This window comes from Salmo trutta, chromosome 23 (genome assembly GCF_901001165.1).
Source record: "Salmo trutta chromosome 23, fSalTru1.1, whole genome shotgun sequence".
Lineage (NCBI taxonomy): Eukaryota > Metazoa > Chordata > Actinopteri > Salmoniformes > Salmonidae > Salmo > Salmo trutta.
The window spans coordinates 3,580,671-3,604,906 of record NC_042979.1 but is presented as its reverse complement, the minus strand read 5'-3'; the positions used below and the strand labels follow the sequence as shown (position 1 = coordinate 3,604,906).

The 24,236-nt window shown below is 40.1% G+C and overlaps 1 protein-coding gene across 2 annotated transcripts; it reads left to right on the top strand.

The window, feature by feature from the left end:
• Nucleotides 1–13,598: 13,598 nt before the first annotated feature.
• Nucleotides 13,599–20,731, top strand: klf4 (Kruppel-like factor 4). 2 transcript variants are annotated; one of them, XM_029708524.1, is made up of 5 exons: nucleotides 13,599–13,934; nucleotides 14,075–14,198; nucleotides 16,470–17,322; nucleotides 17,454–17,621; nucleotides 18,494–20,731. In XM_029708524.1, the coding sequence occupies exons 1-5, from the start codon at nucleotides 13,930–13,932 to the stop codon at nucleotides 18,667–18,669; spliced, it is 1,326 nt and encodes a 441-aa protein (XP_029564384.1). In that variant the 5' UTR covers nucleotides 13,599–13,929; the 3' UTR covers nucleotides 18,670–20,731. The 2 variants fall into 2 exon arrangements, with proteins under 2 accessions (XP_029564384.1, XP_029564385.1); XM_029708525.1 differs by having other exon boundaries at nucleotides 13,600–13,934; nucleotides 14,075–14,189.
• Nucleotides 20,732–24,236: the final 3,505 nt, after the last annotated feature.

Genomic DNA, 24,236 nt, shown 5'->3' with positions numbered 1-24,236 from the left:
TGTCAACACACAGCCCCCTCACAGTGAGCCATACAGCCCAATGCAATGCAATGCACACCACCACGCTGACTGACACGGCATGCTTTCAAGCCTGCCCACTGTTGTTTTTTTTATTTTAATGAACAGAAGCCGTAGCCAACAAGTACAGAATCTATTTTATTTTATGAACAGAAGCTGTCAAACAAGTGCTGAATTGTTTTTATTTCATAAACAGAAGCTATAGCAACAAATACAAATTGTTTTGTGGATTAAATAGGCACACTCAAATTAGTCTGCTAACTTCTGTGAGTAGAGCACCTCTTGTTATACACAGCTCATTCCTGAGCATCAGTTCCAGCTAAATTTTACCTAAACGTTAAGCTTATCTTGGCCTACAATATCTTTAGTCCATCCTAAATGTTGATACAAAATGTCCTTGCAGGAAGTTTTGAACAGATATATAACATAGCAAGTTAACTGACAAGTAATCTCATCCCCAGGCTAATTGCTAGCCCACTGGTGGACCAGACTAACTGACAAGAAAGCATGATATGTTTTGATTAATCCTTTTTAATCCCTTAACTACCCCGACAAAAACTTTTACTGGAGATGACCTGTCTTTGACCTTCTCTTTTCACCTGACTTCACTGTCTAGGTTGAATTAATAGAGAACAGGAATTCTAAAATGTTTTGCTATCTTGTGTGTTCTTTATTAATGAATTTTCACTTTTAGTGATGTATTTGACTGCCATGTGGGAAAATAAAGTAAATAAAGAAAAGTAAAGAATGACTTAGTTTGTGGGATGAGTTTTAAGTGTCCCTCACTGGATTAACCAGTTTACTCTTGTAATTACACACAACAACATGGAATGTCACGGGCTGGTCTCATAGACTAGATGCAACATAGTAAATTCAAATCCAGGACACTGAAATGAATACAATATGTTACGTTTGGTATGGTATAACGCGAACGTCTAGCAAATTAGCTTATTTAGCTAATCATGTGAAATCCATAGATTAGGGCCAAATGAATTTATTTCAATTGACTAATTGTCTTTCTACGAACTGTGACTCAGCAAAATCTTTGAAATTGTTGCATGTTGCTTAACATACGAATTACAATTCATAACATATCATACGAAATGTATGATGGACATCCACTAATTAATACATACCATATCAAATGTAACACATCATACTAATTTGAGTGTCCCGGATTTTCATTTAGTACAGTATGTTACGTCTACCCCTGAGTCCAGGTTGAATGTCATCACAATATAATCTACAGACAGTTAAAAATACAGTTAAAACAAACAAACAAACAAAGGCACTGAGCATCAGATGACAAAACAGACCGACAGAGGGACATGGCAAATATAGTATCGTTAGTGCTGTGTTTGTTTGTTAGCAGCATGAATTAACAAAGCTAGACCAAGCTATTAAGAGTTAAGGAAAAAAATGTATGCTATTTTTTAATTACTGTAAAGCATCTGGAAGAGAGCAGCAATAACCTCAATATCTGGAGTATTTTCCGTTAGTCATCGTATTGACTTGAATGCTTTCCTGGGGAACTGAGCTAGGGATGGAATGCTGCTGGAAACCATGTCAGTCAAGACAAGTAATCTAACTGGAGACAACAGCCAAGTGCTCAGAGAGTTGTGCAAGAAGGTCTGTAGTTTTATTTACACATCTTTATATACTTATCTTTGTTGAAAAACATGTCAATACATTTGACATTAGGTACAAGTGTGATGAGTATCACATTTTTTTATGTTATAGTGACCAATCCTGTTGGAAACGTTCCTCTGAGAAGTCATCGAGGAACCTTGAATAATCGTTGAAGGTTTCTGTTTGTCAACAACTTAACATTCCAATCCCAGTAACGCAACAGGGGTATGGACGACTAGTCATAAAGACTGACCATTTCTATTGGAGACCTTATCAACCAATAGTGTAGGAGCCTAGCATGTAGGGGCCTCTTACAGTTGTAGCAATAGTTGTGAAAACACAGTGGTTAGTCTCATCATTGGAAAAGTCTCTACGAGAGCCAAGAACAATCGTTACAGGAGGTACTTTCCAGAGACTTTGGAGCTGCTGCAAGTAAGAGACTGAGAGCATACTTCATCAAATCCATTCATTGATTGGACCAATCCTAATGGCAATTTAACATGAGGACATTTTTTCACTAGCATCCCACACCAATGTGTTATTCGAGTCAATTATGGAAAACATGACACCTTGGCAGTATTGAGTTAGGGCTTACATGATTAGCGTTGATGTACAGTATCATTACCTCCATTTTTGATGTCACTGATGATGTCCTTACATGAGGTTGGTATGGTTGGTATGATGCTTGGATAATGAGAACTACAGTTGAAGTCAGAGGTTTACATACACCTTATCCAAAAACTTTTTTTTAAATTATGACATTTAATCCTAGCAAAAATTCTCTGTCTTAGGTCAGTTAAGATCACCACTTTATTTTAAGAATGTGAAATGTCAGAATAATAGTAGAGAGAATGATTTACTTCAGCTTTTATTTCTTTCATCACATTACCAGTGGTCAGAAGTTTACATACACTCAATTAATATTTGGTAGCATTGCCTTTAAATTGTTTAACTTGTGTCAAACGTTTCGGGTAGCATTCCACAAGCTTCCCACAATAAGTTGGGTGAATTTTGGCCCATTCCTCCTGACAGAGCTGGTGGAACTGAGTCAGTTTTGTAGGCCTCCTTGCTCGCACATGCTTTTTCAGCTCTGCCCACAAATGTTCTATAGGCTTTGTGATGGCCACTCCAATACCTTGACTTTGTTGTCCTTAAGCCATTTTGCCACAACTTTGGAAGTATGCTTGGGGCCATTGTCAATTTGGAAGACCCATTTGCGACCAAGCTTTAACTTCCTGTCTGATGTCTTGAAATGTTGCTTCAATATATCCACATAATTTTCCTTCCTCATGAAGCCATCTATTTTGTGTAGTGCACCAGTCCCTCCTGCAGCAAAGCACCCCCACAACATGACGCTGCCACCCCGTGCTTGGTGTTCTTTGGCTTGCTAGCTTCCCCCTTTTTCCTCCAAGCATAACGATGGTCATTATGGCCAAATAGTTATATTTTTGTTTCATCAGACCAGAGGACATTTCTCCAAAAAGTACGATCTTTGTCCCCATGTGCAGTTGCAAACCATAGTCTGGCTTTTTTATGGCGGTTTTGGAGCAGTGGCTTCTTCCTTGCTGAGCCGCCTTTCAGGTTATGTCGATATAGGAATTTTACTGTGGATATAGATACTTTTGTACCTGTTTCCTCCAGCATCTTTACAAGGTCCTTTGCTGTTGTTCTGGGATTGATTTGCACTTTTCGCACCAAACCACGTTCATCTCTAGGAGACAGAACGCGTCTCCTTCCTGAGGGGTATGACGGCTGTGTGGTCCCATGGTGTTTATACTTGCGTACTATTGTTTGTACAGATGAACGTGGTACCTTCAGGCATTTGGAAATTGCTCCCAAAGAAGAACTCGACTTGTGGAAGTCTATAAATATTTTTCTGAGGTCTTGGCTGATTTCTTTTGATTTTCCCATGATGTCAAGCAAAGAGGCACTGAGTTTGAAGATAGGCCTTGAAAAACATCCACAGGTACACCTCCAATTGACTCAAAATACGTCAATTAACCTATCAGAAGCTTCTAAAGCCATGACATCATTTTCTGGAATTTTCCAAGCTGTTTAAAGGCACAGTCAACCTTGTGTATGTAAACTTCTGACCCACTGGAATTGTGATAGAGTGAATTATAAGTGAAATAATCTGTCTGTAAACAATTGTTGGAAAAATGACTTGTGTCATGCACAAAGTAGATGTCCTAACCGACTTGCCAAAACTATAGTTTGTTAACAAGAAATTTGTGGAGTGGTTCAAAAATGAGTTTTAATGACTCCAACCTAAGTGTATGTAAACTTCCAACTTCAACTGTATGTCCTACATCCGAGGATGACATGTATGGACAAGGTAGACTAGATTTAAACTACCACCACATTCTTATCTTGAGCACTATGAAAATGGATCAGTGTTGATCATATAGTGGCAATACATAATTTCACAAATCACGCTAGATTTGCTAGAACATCAATTAAGTTGTTAATACCTATTATTGTTTTAATGAATCATCATAAAATGGGTTTGTGTTAGTATTAGTACTGCAGTATGATGACTACACTGTAATGAATAGCCACACTGACCGACATTTCTGTCATTTCAACAGTAAAACACTGTTGAATGCAAAGTAAAATACCTTAAATGTGTTTTACAGAATGAATGCTGTAGACTGCACTGCATTATGGTTAAAACGCAGAAAAATACTGTTATTAACTGTAATTTGAAGCATCCTGTAAAAAATTACTCTAACATACTGTATTTCTTTACAGTAATAGCTTTTGCCTACTTTAGATTAAAATGTTCAGTATGAGGCGCCAACCTCATGCTGTCGGATGCTTCGTCACACAACTAGCCATTATTTACAGATGGCTCATTGGGGAAACTTCCATAGTCTGGCGTCTTTGATCAACCAAACCTAAACTATTCAGTTCCACCAAAATATAGTTTTGTCCAGCAGAGGCATATCCAATATCTCTAGGAATAATTGTTACGATTTGTCGAGTTGAATGTGTCCTTCGCTATCAAATGAGCATTTAAAACACGTTTTTATACATGGTCTCCCATTTTCAGCCTGTGGGCTGCCCACTTCTACAGGTGGAAAATGGGAGACCCTGGATAAAAATGTGTTTTAAAAGCATCTTTGATAGTGAAGGATATATTCAACCCTACAGATGGTAAGTATTGTTCCTAGAGATATGCATCTGTTGATGGGAAATGTTATTTTGGTAAAACTGAATAGTTTAGGTTTAGTTGATCAAGGACGGCAGGCTACGGAAGTTTCCGCAACGAGTCATCTGTTAACAATGACTCGTAGTGGGACAAAGCAAGCTGTCGGGTGAGATGCATAAAGCTCAGAATATTTTAGTGGTCTAAGGCACTGCATCTCAGCGATAGCTGTTCCACTAGCGATCCTGGTTCGAGTCCAGCTGCGACCAGAAGACCCATGGGGCAGTGCATAATTGGCCCAGCATTATCCGGGTTAGGGGAGGGTTTGACAGGCAGGGAAGTTCCTGTCCCATCGCGCACTAGCGACTCCTGTGTCGGGCCGGGTGCAATGCATGCAGACACGGTCGCCAGGTGTACAGTGTTTCCCGTGACACATTAGTGTGGCTGGCTTCCGGGTTAAGTGGGCGTGGGGTCAAGAAGCAGTGCAGCTTGGTTGTGTTCCAGAGGACGCACGGCTCTTGACCTTCGCCTCTCCCGAGTCCGTACGGGAGTTCCAGCGATGGGACAAGACTGTAACTACCAATTGGGGGGGAGAAAAGACAAAGAAATCACTCCAATAATTATTGTTGTAATGATTAGGCTTCACTGTACCGCAGCCTTTGGGTGCCATAGTGAATAAACTGCATGTTAGTGAGCATTATGTTTGCACCATTACTACAGAGAAACGGTATTGTTTCTAGCCCAAACAGTTTAAAATATATAACCCATAATATTGGCTTTTTTTCTTTCTATAGTGACACTGTTTTTTACAGTATTACACAATAAAACGAACAACAATGTACCGTATTAGTTATTCACAAAAATGTACAATGCACTCTGGGTCATTTTAGGCGCAACTGTTAAATTATAACGTAAATTCTAATGAAACGTTGGTTTAACAGCACATTACATTAAATAAGTACTGTATTTGAAAATGTACTGTAATTCCACACCAGAGAATACAGTACCCTGCCTTATTTTTGGTGTGCCAAAACTCTTTTGACCACAATTGGTTGCATGGCACTGTTGTTTCTGACTCATTAACACATTTTGAGGCTTGCCTTGTAAGAGGATATATTTGTTGTATCCATATGTGAGAACACTGTACCAATTTAATAACTAATATATGGTAATGTAGTAGTGCCCCAACAATTTGAATGTATTTATTTTTATTTATTTCACCTTTATTTAACCAGGAAGGCCAGTTGAGAACAAGTTCTCATTTACAACTGCGACCTGGCCAAGATAAAGCAAACAACACAGAGTTACACATGGGATAAGCAAATGTACAGCCAATAACACAATATAAAAATATATGAACAGTGTGTGCAAATGTAGTAAGATTAGGGAGGCAAGGCAATAAATAGGCCATAGTGGCGAAATAATTACAATTTAGCATTAAGACTGGAGTGATAGATGTGCAGATGATGATGTGCAATTAGAGATACTGGGGTGCAAAAGAGCAACAAAAAAAAAACAATATGGGGATGAGGTAGTTGGGTGTGCTATTTACAGATGGGCTGTGTACAGGTGCTCAGACAGCTGATGCTTAAAGTTAGTGAGGGAGATATAAGGCTCCAGCTTTAGTGATTTTTGCAATTCGTTCCAGTCATTGGCAGCAGAGAACTCGAAGGAAAGGCGGCCAAAGGAGGTGTTGGCTTTGGGGATGACCAGTGAAAAATACCTGTTGGAGCGCGTGCTACGGTGGGTGTAGCTATGGTCACCAGTGAGCTGAGATAAGGCGGGGCTTTACCTAGCAAAGACTTATAGATGACCTGGAGCCAGTGGGTTTGGTGACGAATATGTAGCGAGGGCCAGCCAATGAGAGCATACAGGTCGCAGTGGTGGGTAGTATATGGGGCTTTGGTGATAAAACAGATGGCACTGTGATAGACTACGTCCAATTTGTTGAGTAGAGTGTTGGAGGCTATTTTGTAAATGACATCGCCGAAGTCAAGGATTGGTAGGATAGTCAGTTTTACGAGGGTATGTTTGGCAGCATGAGTGAAGAAGGCTTTGTTGCAAAATAGGATGCCGATTCTAGATTTAATTTTGGATTGGAGATGCTTAACGTGAGTCTGGAAGAAGAGCTTACAGTCTAACCAGACACCTAGGTATTTGTAGTTGTCCACATATTCTAAGTCAGAACCGTCCAGAGTAGTGATGCTAGGTGGGCGGGCGGGTGCTGGCAGCAATCGGTTGAAGAGCTTGCATTTAGTTTTACTAGCATTTAAGAGCAGTTGGAGGCCACGGAAGGAATGTTGAATGGCATTGAAGCTCGTTTGGAGGTTTGTTAACACAGTGTCCGAGGAAGGGCCCGATGTATTCAGAATGGTGTCCCCTATGTGTATAGGGGACAGATTGGAGTGACTGCAAGCCTCGAACCTGTAATGGTTGAGTATTTTCCATGTCCTTGTTCAGTTTTGCCCTATATACAGTGCATTCGGAAAGTATTTAGACACGTTGACTTTTTCCACATTTTGTTACGTTACAGCCTTATTCTAAAATTTATTAAATAGATTTTTCATAATTTTTCACCCTCATCAATCTACACACAATACCCCATAATGATGAAGCAAAAACTGTTCAGCTTCACCTGAAATTATCTTCCAACAGTCTTGAAGGAGTACCCACATATGCTGAGCACTTGTTGCCTGCTTTTCCTTTACTCTGCAGTCCAAATTATCCCAAACCATCTCAATTGGGTTGAGGTCGGGTGATTGTGGAGGCCAGGTTATCTGATGCAGCACTCCATTCCTCTCTTTCTTGGTCAAATAGCCCTTACACAGCCTGGAGATGTGTTGGGTCATTGTCCTGTTGAAAAACAAATGATAGTCCCACTAAGCACAAACCAGATGGGATTGTGTATCGCTGCAAAACGCTGTGGTATCCATGCTGGTTAAGTATGCCTTCAATTCTAAATAAATCACTGACATTGTCACCAGCAAAGCACCCCCACACCGTCACACCTCCCCCTCCATGCTTCATGGTGGGAACCACACGTGGAGATCCTCCATTCACCTACTCTGCATCTCACAAAGACACGACAGTTGGAACCAAAAATCTCAAATTTGGACTCATCAGACCAAAGGACAAATTTCCACCAGTCTAATGTCCATTGCTTGTGTTTCTTTGCCCAATCAAGTCTCTTCTTCTTATTGGTGTCCTTTAGTAGTGGTTTCTTTGCAGCAATACGACCATGAAAGCCTGATTCACGCAGTCTCCTCTGAACAGCTGATGTTGACATGTGTCTGTTACTTAAACTCTGTGAAGCATTTTTTGGGGCTGCAATTTCTGAGGCTGGTAACTCTAATAAACTTATCCTCTGCAGCAGAGGTAACTCTGCATCTTCCTTTCCTGTGGCGGTCCTCATGAGAGCCAGTAGTTTCATTGTAGTGCTTGATGGTTTTTGCGACTGCACATATTATTCTGGAAATTTTCCGGAATGACTGACCTTCATGTCTTAAACGAATGATGGACTGTCGTTTCTCTTTGCTTATTTGAGCTGTTCTTGCCATAATATGGACTTGAACTTTTAACAAATAAGGCTATCTTCTGTATACCACCCCTACCTTGTCACAACACAACTGATTGACTCAAACGCATTAAGAAGGAAAGAAATTCTACAAATTAACTTTAACAAGGCACACCTGTTAATCAAAATACATTCCAGGTGACCACCTCATGAAGCTGGTTGAGAGAATGCCAAGAGTGTGTATAGTTGTCATCAGCTATTTTCAGGTCTCTCCAGAGATGTTAGATCGGGTTCAAGTCCGGGCTCTGGCTGGGACACTCAAGGACATTCAGAAACTTGTCCTGAAGCCACTCCTGCATTGTCTTGGCTGTGTGCTTAGGGTTGTTGTCCTGTTGGAAGGTGAACCTTCACCCCAGTCTGAGGTCCTGAGTGCTCTGGAGCAGGTTTTCATCAAGGATCTCTCTGTACTTTGCTACGTTCATCTTTCCCTCAATCCTGACTAGTCTCCCAGTCACTGTCACTGAAAAACATCCCCACAGCATTCTGCTGCCACCACAATGCTTCACCGTAGGGATGGTGCCAGGTTTCCTCCGGAAGTGACACTTGGCATTCAAGCCAACGATTTCAGGCTTGGTTTCATCAGACCAGAGGATCTTGTTTCTCATGGTCTGAAAGTCCTTTAGGTGCCTTTTGGCAAACTCCAAGCAGGCTGTCATGTGCCTTTTACTCAGGAGTGGCTTCCTTCTGGCCACTTTACAATAAAGGCCTGATTGGTGTAAAGGCCTGATTAGTGGAGTACTGCAGAAATGGTTGTCCTTCTGGAAGGTTCTCCCATCTCCACAGAAGAACTCTGGAGCTCTGTGAGAGTGACCATCGGGTTCTTGGTCACCTCCCTGACCAAGGCCCTTCTCCTCCAAATGCTCAGTTTGGCCAGGCGGCCAGCTCTAGGAGGAGTCTTGGTGGTTCCAAACTTCTTCCATTTTAGAGTGATGGAGGCCATTGTGTTTTTGGGGACCTTTAATGCTGCAGAAATTTTTGGGACCCTTCCCCAGATCTGTGCCTCGACACAATCCTGTCTCGGAGCTCTATGGACAATTCCTTCAACCTCATGGCTTGGTTTTTGCTCTGACATGCACTGTCAACTGTGGGACCTTATGTAGACAGGTGTGTGCCTTTTCAAATCATGTCCAGGACGATTCTGATGGCCAATCACGTGAAGCGGATGTGTAAAGAAATTGTGCCGACCTTTTCTGCCGAAGATATTAATAAAATCAAGAAGTTGTAGAAGTTCTATCAAGTTGTAGAAACATCTCAAGGAGGATCAATGCACCCGAGCTCAATTTCAAGTCTCATAGCAAAGGTTCTGAATACTTATGTAAATAATCGTCTTTTTTTTTAAATACATACGCAAAAAAAATTATAACCTGTTTTCGCTTTGTCATTATGTGGTATTGCATGTAGATTGATTGAGGAAAATATTAACTTCATCCATTTTAGAATAAGGCTGTAACATAACAAAATGTGGAAAAAGGAAAGGGGTCTAAATACTTTCTGATAACACTTTGATATGCTATAATATTAAAACACATTACCTAGCAGTCAACCATGCAATTACAGTAAAATAATGTAAAATACAAACCCTGCCTCCTCTCAATGAATTAATACATCCATCCATTAATTCATTACAATTACAATAAAAAGATCACAGTAAGATTATTGGTACCGTAAATCTGATTACGGTAACATGGTGTACTGTACATTTACAGCATTATACTGGCAGCAGAGTTGCCAGCAAATAACTGTAATTATATAATACAGCTGTGATGCTGTAATGATTACTATAGGCTCATTTACAGTGTACTTATGTATTGCATAATACACTACCCTTTTTCTTACTGTAAAACATTTTACAGTATCCCTGCTGTAAAGCAAAAAACTGTATTTAGCTGGCAACCCTGCTGCCAGTATAATGCTGTAAATTTACTGGGAACAGTTTTACAGTTCAACTGTAAATAGATCCATGAATTGATCAATTTACACAATACATGTTATCTCTCCCTTTCTCTTACCTTCCTTCTTTATTTTTTATTTTTTATCATTCCCTTATTTTCTGTATCTCTTTCTCTTGAGGCCAACAACCTCAGAAAGAGTTGAAAGTAAATCCTGTCTTTTGAGACCTCTATACAAAGCCATTGTCCTCTATCATAAAGAATATGGCCATATTGAGATAGGCCTTTTGTGTTTCTGAAACCTGCTGCAGGAAACAGGTCTTCTTTTTAATTTTTATTGTTTTAACACTTAACAGCAAGTATATTCTCACCAACCAAAGCCAGGAGGTTTAGTCTTTAAAATAGACATCAAATCAAATCAAAATGTATTTGTCACATGCGCCAAATACAACAGATGTAGACCTTTCCGTGAAGTGCTTACTTACAAGCCCTTAACCAACAATGCAGTTCAAGAAAGAGTTAAGAAAATAATTACCAAATAAACTAAACTAAAAAATAATTAAAAGTAACACAATAAAATAACAATAACGAGGCTATATACATATACAGATACCGAGTCAATGTGCGGGGGTACAGGTTAGTCGAGGTAATTTGTACATGTAGGCAGGGGTAAGGTGACTATGCATTTACATAAAACTTACCATGTACGTATATAGCTTATGACAAGACGCCTATAGTCTATCCCCAGAAATATGTTAACAGTGGAATAATAATAAAACAATTGTTTTACAAGTATCATATAATGTCTCTAGACTACAGTGAAAGGTAGATGTCATGTAAATGGAGTAATGAAAACAACCAATTGGACATTTGTTGACATGGCCCAACCGACAAGATCCTGATGCAACAGGATTGGTGAGCCAGTAGTGTTTGCTCTCGACACAGAACTCTAAGCTGATAGACCTCCATGGGACACAGCATTTATGTCGGCTTCCAGCTCAAAGCAAACACTACACAGCCTCAGCCCACTTCAAAAACAACATGAGAATGTATTCAGAGATCATACAAGTTTATAAGCAGTATAAATAGATGTGCCGTATATAGTCATATGCCAGTATAGTGAGTATTTAGTCATAATTGTAACTCCAACTGCCTATTCTACGGTAACAGAATTGACTGCAACTGTAAACGTTAGCTGCCTATTCTATGGAAAGTTAACTTGTTCATTCTATGAAAGGACAGTCATAAAAAGCAATGCATAAAAAGCATGTTGTAATGCTGATCTCATGTGAGGCTCAGAAGTAGATTAATAATGTATTGTCATACTCCTTCACCGATAACAAGATATGGTGTGAGATCAGCAATTAAACCCGAAGGGTTTGAAAAAGTACGGATACATAGTTAAAATGAAACATGAAGTGATCCAAAACTATTCTAATTTGATGGTTACTTTATGTATGAGCTGATCACAGACATGGAGTTCAATATGCAAAATGCAAAACTCACCTAAGGCAGGTGCATTGCAGATGTCTGTCTGCAGTACTGAGATACTCCCACAAAACCATTTATTGCAAAGTTTAGTCTGATATGCATTTTGGAATGTAAGTACTTTGTCTATTTTACCAGCCATCACTGCCAATTTTACCTTGTCATTCACAATCAGTGACACACCTGTAGTAGGCCAGTGTAATGGTTAAACGCCATTGTATTGCGCAGGCAAAGTACACAATGAGGTTACACAATACACACTCAACTCATAAGCGACACACATTAAGCTAATAATAACTTGCCCATATACTACAAAAGTAGGCAACTCTACAAACATTATGTGATAAGCATAATGAACATTGTAACCTATACATTTACTAATCAAAGAAATAGCTGCATTCTGTTCCTTATTTGTAACGTTATTATTCACTTAAGGTAACAGGGTGCTGAATAATTGTTAGAGAATAATCAGAAATGTTTCAAATGTAAGAACTGTTGGAGCTATCATATTGGAAATCTATAAGGCTATAAGGGTACTGTATAGGCTACTATCACAAGGACGCATAGGCTAGAGTGACAGACAAGGGAATACCTATACAGTAACCAAGAGGGGGGAGTCCCCAGTCCTGGGGCCTCATTATCAAAGGTGCTACCTGACAAAAAAATACTCTTGCGACACTTTTCCCGCAAAGGTTGGTAGGCTATTTATTGAACTTGTTTGACGCACAGGAACTATAACAATGGTAGGCTAATAAAAATATTAAAACGCCATTGGTAAAGAGATTGCATAGCAGCATGTAGCCTAAAATGTTACTTTGAATTTTAGAATCATATGTTTTTTTTGTTGTGTATTCCTGCAACACAACAAATACTATTTATCCATTGCTCATTCATTAGCTAAGTATGCTCAAATGTAAATAGACCGGTAGCCTAGACAGTTTGGGTAGGCTGCAGTATTGCTGTGAGTGAGATAGAGGCGTGACATCATAGCCTATTTCATCTCAGAGCCTATTCCAAGACAGGTGATAGAAACACAATCATCTATTAAAAAATACAATATTGAACAACAATTCGTATATTGTATGTGGGCTGTAGCATTTACTTTTAAAGTGTTTGAAAAGACAATCAATCACGTAAAATGTGAAGTTAGTGTTCTGCAAAATATTAAAACATTCTGCCTACACCTCTACAGAAATGTGATCAAATTTGCTATTGTGCTTTCTTTAGAAATGAACATGGCCCAGTTCCAACATTTCCAAATTATAATGCAAATGAGGGTGTTCTTGTTAGCATAAAAGGTGAATGGAGGGCGTTTTCCAGGCAGGATTGTATAATAGGCCTACAATATGTTTCTGATTTATCAATGAACATTTTTGGCACACGCAAATCCTAGAATCTCCAGGTATGCCAGAATTTAGTAAGACATTTACACTTAGTTGATAAATGAGGCCCCTGAACACTTGTTGTGTTTTCTGTAGGAGTTACAATATCTCGTCAATTAGTGCAACTACAAGTCATTATATCCCATACTAGCCTACTGTGAAACCTATAGGCTATCCCTTAGAACTGAGTTGATCCGGTTCCCCCACATTAGCTCTGGATAAAAAGCTAACGGCTGTGTAAGGGCCTCCCTGTTGCTATCGCTCTGTTTGCATGGATATAAACAGGAGACAGCGCGGAGGTTTTTTTTGTTCTCGTTCTTTTTCAGCCCTGCAAGCTTGTGCTATCGTCATGAACTGCACCTTATTTTTTTCTACCTAACCAGCGGGAAGTGTTGTTTCTGTCCTGCCTGTCTGTCTGTTGCTCGGCAACACGAAGGCGTGTCCACTGGCGTGTCCGCTGGCGATGATTTAAGAAGTAGGAAACCCTTCTCTCACTATCACTTTTGTCGGTTCAGTCTGTACTCCGGTCCCTGCATGGCAGCGGGATTGCTAGGGAGACGAGGGAATCCCCGGGTGTCGCCTCACTCCTGATCAAGTTTGCATCAGCGATTCCACGCCTGGTTGTCTGTCTCAGTCTGCCTGTTCCATTCGCTGCGTCCACAAGCATGGCTTGGAGTGAAGTGTAGCGCAACATCATCTCGGATTGTCAACCGGTGTAAAATAGGCTACGTAACCCATGCTGAAACAATCAGTGTATTTTACAGAATCAATTCATCAGAAGAACCACGTATATTTTCATTGATGAGGTGCGGGCTTTTTTAGTTTGACAGAGCAGCATTTTGGATTGCCAATGCCATTATAAAGTGCGCTTGGATCCTAATAGGCTATTCCTTATTTTGGAAGAAAACGATAAGGATTTACATTTACATATTTTTTGTTTATGCAGGCAACCACCAAGTGACTTCGACAATATGGCATTGAGCGGGACGCTTTTGCCTTCCATATCCACATTTGCAAGCGGCCCGACTGTCAAGAATAAATCCACGGGACATGCGAATTTGGTGAGTATGGTCAGTCATAGCAATTTTTTATCTCAACAGTCTGGGCTATAGGCTTTGGGACATTCCGCATATTTAATGGTAGGTCAGGTCATAATTGGTTTTCTTTATGTATTTCTATGGACATTTGTTTCATTTCTTGACATTATGTCATTGCTCGTAGTTATTCGTGTTGCTACATTGTGTCATTGCCGCACTCTAGCACACAGCACCGCTGTAGGGGCGTGCACCAGCCGGGATACCAGTAGAATTTTCAGCGTGGTCACTGACTGAATGGATGGTAGTCTACTATAAGGATTTCGCTATAATTTACAGCATATACCCAGCAGTGGCATCCTGTATTGCTTTATTGTATCCTGAACCTTAGTCACTATTCTAGCCGGTTACCACCTGGTACTATACCCGGCACCTTAGAGACTGCTGCCCTATGTCGGCTACATAGAGTCATTGAATACTGGTCACTTTAATTATGTTTACATAATGTTTACCCACTTTATGTGTATATACTGTATTCTAGCCATGGCTCATCCTACATAACTACAGCTGTACACACCTTTTCTATTCATATACTTTGCATACTGTCTTTACACACCATTATATAGTATGTAGGCTATATATAGTTACATAAATTATATGTATATATCAGTGGCGGTTGGTGCAGTTTAAGATGAGGGAGGATTATTCTTTTTTTTATGAGCCTTATTTCTATTACTGCATATTGGATGACTGTCATTCATATTCCATTCGCCCAGCTCAATGTAACATCGATAGGTTTAGGCTACTACATGATACCGAAATTTTCCCTGTACCAATCATGAGGTTGCTACAACCTAGCCTATGAATGAAAGTTTACAACGTAGGTGCACACGTCAAGAGACAGACAGTGACACATTCAATACCGACGTGCACACTCTTGCCTGCATCTAGCTGATCTAGGGTGTAATCATTAGCCCAAAAGTTGCAAATTAGAGTTTCTATTGGACAAATTCAGATATCTTTCTCCCCGTTTTGTACCATTTGCTTCTGTTTAAGAAACATTTTTCAACAGAATCGGCGGAATGAATACACCCCTGATCACACACAAACACAGTTAACTTTCATAGCAGCCACATAAAACAGCATGATCACTTTGCTCGTTGTACAGTATAATTCCTTCTCGCAACTATCTACACGCTCTCCTCCTCTCACCTTTTCCCTTTGCTTGTGGACTTCAGTGCACAAGACATCAGCTGTCTGTGACCAGGCAAAAAAAACTTTCCAAGACAAACCTTCATATCATGACTGCTAACTGCTACACACAGCCTACATTGTTGTCATGTCATAGTCAACATAGCTACTAGACCTAACGCGTTAGTAAACCCGCTACAGTCATGCAGTACTGTGTACAGTCAGAAAGCAGTTTAGCAGTTACACCGGCGGGCCACAGTGGCAATACATGAATAGAACCAAAAGCTTACCTTGACTTGGAAAAGTTCTAGTGTTGGATAGACAGAGCCAGCTAGTTAACATAGCATCCCTTTCTGTTTGAGCCGGGTGTTTGAGTAGACTAATGTGAATATATTTAGTAAAGTTTTATCTAAAAATTATAACGTTTTTAATGTTGCACTATAATAAAAAAAATAACTGTGGAGGATGGTCTTCCTCTTCCTCCTCTGAAGAGTCTCCACTGGATATATTTATATGTGGGATTATGTGTGGATTGTGTTTTTTTTATGTTTTATTTACTGCTAGGTATTACTGCACTGCTGGAGCTAGAAACACAAGCATTTTTCTGCACCTGCGATAACATCTGCGAATCTGTGTACACAACCAATAAACTATGATTTGAATTGATTTAGGCTGTTGGTTTATCTATTGCCAATAATGTGAATAGGATAGAATAGCCTACCAAATGTGTGTTGTCTTCAAGGAGAAGCTTATCCAGATCTCTTGTGTTATAGCATCCTAATAAACTGGAACTAATCCACACATGTCTTGGATTATTGTACATGTCTGGGATTACACAAGCGTATTTGAGACACAATGATAGATATGACCAAGAATCACTTTCCCATTTCAGTTAGACAGAAGAAGAAATTAATCTACAGGTACTTACATTTGGCAATGAAATGTTTTGACCAAGGACACACAGTCTGGGTGAGCAGATTCACCTCAGCCAGTCTCTCAATGATTTAGTGCTGTTATATCAGGCAGTCTTCAGCGTTATGTTCATGGATTAACTATGACCTCAGCTCTCTTTCTGTACTCATACCGATTTGAATGTGTGTTTCTCGTCTTCCCTAGAGATGGAAGGAGGAGCTGTCCCACCTGAAGAGGAGCGGCTGTTCTGACCAGGACATCTGCACTGGAATGGCCAAGAAAGAACCTGAAGATCTGGATCTACTGGACTATGACTTTATCCTGTCCAACACTATGCTACAACAGCAACAGCAGGAACAAATGCAACAGCAGGAACAACAGCAGCAGCAGGCTGAGGCTATGGCAACGAGCGGGTCCCAGAACCTGTCCCCTTCCCAGGGCTCCTACTCCTCCTACCAGCTCCCATCTCCCCAGGACTCTGCTCACAGTGACATGCTGTACACTATCCCTGACATCAGCGACGTGTCCCCCTCTGGGGGGTTCGTGGCGGAGCTGATGAGGCCTGAACTGGACACGGCGTACCTCCATCCCACCAGCCTGCATGGCAAGTTTGTGGTGAAGTCCACCATGGATATGGCAGAGGTTGGCCACAGCATTAATGTGAGTAGTAAAGCTGGTGTTGGTGTTGGCGCTGCCACGGACCCCTCCTCCTCGTTGCCCTTTATTTGCCACAGGATAAAGCAGGAGAACCCCAGCACGTGCACCATCACCCGGCCAATGGACCTCCAACTAGGGGTGGTGAACTCACACTCCCAGCCCAGGGCTGGTCAGAGGCCCCACCTCGACCCCCACGGCTTCCCCCCAGGGGGGCGCCCTATGACTGCCAGCCGATCAGCCTCCTCTCTGTCTCCGGACCACACACTGGCCAGGGACCACCACCCCACCAGCCAGGTGTTAACCCACCCCCAAATCCCGCTGCCCAGTCCGAGCTACCACCACACCTCTCCAACAGGCTACTCTCCCTTCCCACAGCAGCATGGGTCTCTACAGTACCAAGGTCAGTTCAACTTCAAGTGTTTTTGACCAAGAACCTTTTTTTACACAACATTCAGAATTTTCTGGTGCCTGACTCTGAGGAAAACATTGAGGTGATGATGCTCATCACTTCAACCTCTTCTCTCTTCCTAGAGCTCATGTCCCCCGGTGGCGACAGTCTACCAGAGGAGCCCAAACCCAAGCGTGGCCGGCGCTCATGGCCTAGGAAGAGAATTGCCACACACACGTGTGACTATGCCGGCTGTGGGAAAACCTATACCAAGAGCTCTCACCTCAAGGCACATCACCGAACGCACACAGGTTGGTACACATGTTGGATTTCTCATTGGAAAAAACGCAGTTTCAAAAGGTTTTTTGATGTCAGGAGGATTTTTAGAAGGCACTTTTTCATTCTTATTGCATCGCTTGGTTATGAGTTTCATTACTGTAGTTTATGGTTTATGAAATGGTAGGCCTTTAGTGATTCACAGCAGGAAACTTTAACATGAAGTTTTATACCGGATTAATATTAACTTTACTTTAAAAAAATGTATTAATTTGGTAATGATTTGGAATGGAGACAGTCTGTAGAATGGAGACACATTTAATGGCTGGAATAATCCATTTCATTTGTTGAAAAGGATCAATTTGTAACAGGCAGCAATGTGACCCTTTTTTTTAAACTGCACTATAGAGCTACTATATGACAGGATGATTTTACTTATTCATGCGTTCATGAATTTTTTATTCAGTAATGCCAGTTAATGTCCCTCAGCAGTACACTATATGTTCATCTATAACTATTACCTTCCCTGCTACCCTGCTTGGCCCTGGCATAACGGCTGTTGTATTGCTAGCAGTAAATTACTCTACTGCGTCATCATGGTAAAATAGCTAAAAAGAGAGAACAGTAGCCCAGTTGGCAGGTGTCATGAACAGGCATTTAAACAGCAACAGCAGGTTTATACTGATCACTTTTCAAATACAACTGTAGGCTGATTAGTTTAACCTTCATGCACTGCAGGACAGGAACAACCTCTATCTGTGTTGAGGAGAGGAGAGTTTGGTCTGTTTTAACTCCAGGGTCAACAAACAAAATTCTAACGGCCTTGTTTGTGTCTCTCTCGCTCTCTGTGTGTGTGTGTGTGCGTGCCTGTGTGCACGCGTGTATGTGTGTGTTGTGTCATTACTAGGAGAGAAGCCTTATCACTGTGACTGGGTGGGCTGCGGCTGGAAGTTTGCCCGTTCGGATGAGCTCACACGGCACTACAGGAAACACACTGGGCATCGCCCGTTCCAGTGTGCCAAGTGTGACAGGGCCTTCTCAAGGTCTGACCACCTGGCACTACACATGAAGAGACACCTATGAGACAGGGCCTTCTCAAGGTCCGACCACCTGTCACTACACATGAAGAGACACCTATGGACTCACCGGACGCCATAGACCAAGACTTAAAGACTAAAGATGTTATTACAAAGACCGACCTGAACTTGTAACTTTAAAAACCAAACATTGCCTTCTAGCCATTGTCAAAGCAGCACGACAAGCTGTGTGATTCACGGCAAAGAGTGTTATACTCGCTAGGTTCAAACCCTATGACTAAAGACTGTTCTTTGTCCATCTATTAGTGATAAGCGATTAACCGAAATGGGGGTTATTTTTCTTTTTTTAACAACTAATTGCTCAATGCACACATTGCACAGTTTCTCTAGAGATTAATCAGATCAAGCCCAAACTATGTGATGTAGTAGGGAGTTGTAGTTTCTCTAGAGATAAATCAGATCAAGCCCAAACTATGTGATGTAGTAGGGAGTTGTAGTTTCCAACAGGACTATATTCTGCACAGTTCAGCGCAGAAAACGTGGTCATTAACTATAATGACCATAATCTATTGCGCGCCTACTTGTCCGGTCTGTGTGTTTCTTTTACGCCTGTCACGTTAGGTGTGGGGGGCAGACACGGAAAGAGAAAGAAGAGACAGAAGAAAATGCGATCGAGAGGGATAGAGAGCAATTGCTTCGCAATGTATCTCTACCTGAAAATACATCTTCTAAGTCAGGGGTGTCAAACTCATTCCATGGAGGGTAGTGTCTGCTGATTTTGGTTTTGCCTTTCACTTAAGACCTAAACAACTAGGTGAGGGGTTCCTTACTAATCAGTGGCCTTCATTCATCAATCAAATACAAGGGAGGAGCGAAAACTCGCAGACGCTCTGCCCTCAGTAGAATGAGTTTGACACGTGATCTAAGTAATTGATAGTTGGTATTCAGCAGTCATAAAATAATGCCTTATTTTGTTTAAATAACTATAACAATAGTGATTTTGACAGACAGAATAGGCAGCAGCTCTATAGAGATGAGATCATGACTTGGAATGAAATAATAAAGTCATCAAATAAAAAAATAGAATATCCACAGCAACTAAAATATTTTATTAAAGTAAAGTTAACAAATGATGGTTAATAAGTGATAAGCAGTAATGGGCAGTCACTGCTATCATGAGACTTTTTTAATAGATTTATTCTGTGTTGTTACAGCATTCAACCCACATAATTCATAACATAAAAAATAAATAATCAAAACCAAAATCAAAAATCCTAATTATAAAAAAAAAAAATTTGAACCGAAACCGAACTGACCTCAGCACTACCATAAATGGGATCGTGATATGACGTTTAACAAGCGCCCTCAGAACAACCTCCTTTGTGGGACAAAACTGGAATTTACCATCTAGGCTATTTATCGACAAAACTTGGAGGACCAGGTGCCAACATGTGACTGGAAATGTATTAGTTGTCAGGGAAACAAGACTCAGACAGACAGAACACAGAAACGACATAACACACCTTAAGAGGCCTTCTATCCATTCTATCAGCAACATTGTTTGTCAAATTCATACTGTTCAACATACTGTATTAGACATTTATATTTATATTACTCTTCCAAGCCATTGATTACAGGTACAAATTAATTGATATGTTACAGGAAAGTGCTCAAAGACTATTAAGTGTATTAAAAGGTACCAAAGATATATTTTTTAAAGAAAACAGATAAAAAAGAGTATCAAGTATCACATGGTTGTCCGTGAGTTTCTTGTCTGTGAGTTTCTTGTCTGTGAGTTTCTTGTCTGCGAGTTTCTTGTCTGTGAGTTTCTTGTCTGTGAGTTTTTCTTCTTCCGCAATTGGACTTTAATCAGGTGAATACTTTGCTCCTTAATGGTGATGGCAATATTTCAATGCACTGTGGTTGCAAAGTGCAATAATGTTACGTGAGACAATCATATCATCTTTAAAAACTCTGAACAATGTTTTTTGTTCAGAGTCAAAGCATGTAATATAATCTGAAGTTTTGTACATTTGTAAAGAAAATGCTTTTTAAAACTGCTTAAAATGTTTTGTACAACATAAAGAATAAAATGTATTTAAAATTAACTTTGTATGTACTGATCACTGCTGTTTTGATAGCACTGTTATGTAAATTCTTCCATACTCGTATTACCTGTCAAATGTTTTGATAAATGTATTTGGTAAATGTACCTCAACAATGTAAATCAAAATGAAGCAACATCGGTATCTAATTTTATTAAACTATATAGTTTGACTATCTATTTACGTAAATCATAGCATATCTAAATAATATTAATGCTTAAAATCTTACTTAAGATGCTTAATAATGACTAAAAAACAGCTGTCCTAAAGACAATTATACACTTCTATGACATTTACATCGATCAAGTGTTTAAACTCCACCAACGAGACTAGATCATCAAATTTTTAAATGTCCAGGAGAGAATTCCAGGACCAAAGACCTGAGTAACTAAAACTATTTCTACCCTGACCTGTTCTAATTCTTGGTATTGTTAAAGGCAAATGAAAATGGAAACATAATTGATATTACGAGTGTGCAAAGCTGTCATCAAGGCAAAGGGTGGCTACTTTGAAGAATCTCAAATCTAAAATATATTTTGATTTGTTTAACACTTTTTTGGTTACTACATGATTCCATATGTGTTATTTCATAGTTTTGATGTCTTCACTATTATTCTACAATGTAGAAAATAGTAAAAAATAAAGAAAACCCCTGGAATGAGTAGGTGTGTCCAAACTTTTGACTGGTACTGTATTATAGATCCTACCTTTCTTATAAATCAGTTTTGATTTACCTGTGTTTTAAAGATGCAGTACATACTGTACGTTACTATATGGGAGTGGTTGGTGACTCATCCGTGTCACCCTCCTCTGATAATTATGTTTCTGTACCTCCACACCCCTCTTTGTTATTGGCAGTTAGTTAGTCAATACTTGACCTACATACCAGGGAGGTTAATTAAATTCAGTTATCTTTACTAACTTATACTATACACTCCAACCTGGTCAGTACTATGAGACAAAAACACACTGATTTCAGACCCCTTTTATGAAGACCCAGGCCCTGATTTCACACTCAGGGAACGTCCCCATAATGAACACCTGCTGACCAGACCAGACAGGGGGGCCCAAACCCACCCCACCCTTCCCTCACCCCACCCATCCCCTTCCTCAAACCCTCCCTGCCCCTTCCCCAAATCCTCCCTACCCCTTCCTCAAATCTACCCCACCCCTCCACCCCCTCACCCCACGGCCTCATCCGTCGTCACACGTGCGCATAGACCACTGCAGCTGTAGGAAATGACTCAGCATGAGGGATAGGTGTGTAGACACAGCGTTTTACAGGTATTGCCGTGGTATTGCCGTGTAGACCTAATCTCTAGTGTTTCCGATTTTCTTCATCAATCAAATTAATTCCTGTAAATTTAGCCCACTTTCTGTCCCAGAATATACTTGATTTTGAGCTGTGACCTGGACACTTTGTGGTGTGGTTCATGTTGTGATGTAGTAAAATCTCAATACCTGAAACCATATCCCACTGAACTATTTATGTACAGCACAGTACCAATGATTTTTTAAAACTAAACCAAGATAGACAACAGCCCGTCGTTTCCAATGGGAACAAATAAGTCATAGTGGGCAGAACAAGCAAGAAGGTGGGCAGAGCCAAGCACGAGCTAGCACGTCTCCTATTAGCCAGTTCTTCACTTTGTGAAGTGCGCTTGTGCAATAACTCAATTCGCCTTTGCACTCCTTCTAACAAAGCGATTTTTTACAACTTTGGCAAAGGTTACATTCTAGTCCACTCTGTTCATAACAGATTCTAGTTTTGGGAACAGAAAACTGTAATGAGATCAAATGTTTCATCAATGAGAAAATGTGCAGAATGTCGGCTAAAATCCATCTCCTTCCATCTTCTCCCACTGCTGGCCACTGGGCTTCCTCTCACTACCATATTTGGTAGTGAGTGGAAACGCCAAGTGGATGCTTCACATTTATTCATCTGGTGAAATATCTGTCTCATAGTTCGGGTTGAAACAGACTGGGGATTTTAGGGTCTTTGGCTGCCCTCTAGTGGAAAAGAGTACAATCTCGCCTGGCCATCTTTACACCTACTCAGGTATACAGTCAGCTTGAAATACACTAGTTAAACTGTAGGGTATGTATGGACTAAATAGTGATAACGGACTGTAATGTCTTGATTTACTTGAGCTGTTCTCATCTATTAATGTTCCGTATTATGTCAATTTTTATGTTTTGTGTGGGCCCCAGTAACAGTAGCTGCTGCTTTTGCAACAGCTAATAGGGATCCTAATAAAATAACAAATAATTAGCCTCATTACTTATGGCTCCTAGTGGAGCAAAGGGCCTCAACAGTTAACCCTTTTCGGGGCAGCATTCTTAACACAATTCCAGATGTATCCTGCCTTCCCACTGGGCACAAACTGGATGAACCAACGTTGTTTCAATGTAATTTGTCAACGTATTGTGACGTGAGATCTATGTGGAAAATACATTGGATTTGCAAAAAATAATCAACTGTTGTCTTTAGGGTGAAATTCCAACCACAGAGTAGTCATTATGGTAACCAATTTTCAACATAAACAAACCTTGTATAAAATATTTTGAATTTGTACCTTTGAAACAACGTCAGATTGTCAATGTTATATCAACTGGAGTGTTGATCTATCTACATTTATCCACGTGGTCTCTCATCCAGGGTTTTAACCAAGCCCTGCATAGCAATGTGCTATCTTGAGAATGATTATTGAGAGATCTCTTAATAACTGACTAAATTGATTCACTGTTGCTATTGAAGTCATTCCAAAGGGAAGTTTTAACAGAGGAAATGAAATTTGACCACAGTCAATCAATTACACTATTTAGGCCTATATAGCATTTGCAAAGTCAACAACAGTTATTGTTTCAATTCAACCCAGGATTGAACAAAAAAAAGACAGTACATATAGGCCTAGGGTTTCAAACTTAGGTTGATGTCAAATTTGATCTTCAAGTTAATAATAAATATGTTGGATTCATGTCTCAATTTCAACCAAAAATCTAAATGAAAGAATAAGACTAAATCAAATGAAACTTTAATTAAAGTATATTTAAAGTTTTATTTGATTTAGTCCTATTCTTTAACTTTTTTGGTTGAGATGGAGACGTGAATCCAACATTATTAATTTGTAGACAAACTGGAATTAACGTCAGACTAAGTCAGTGGCACAAAATATACATTCACTCCTTCAAATGTTGATGTGTGGTTGCGTTGTCGACCTAACACAATTCTATATGACTTTTGTGATACAGTAAATAGCCTAAAGTTAAGGCTATCTTACAAACTAACATAGCAGTTTTAGGGCCACATTTTGAGGTTACTGTAACTATAAAATTCTTATTATGTAATCATAGAAAGCTAGCATGTTCAAGATAGCATGCAAAGGTCGCAGGTCTGTGGAGATTTTCACAATATAAATATCAGAATCTTGAACAGCGGATTTCCGGGGGCATGAATGATGTAACATACATTTCACGGAGCTCCGCCAAGTTGTGACAAAGTTTTGTT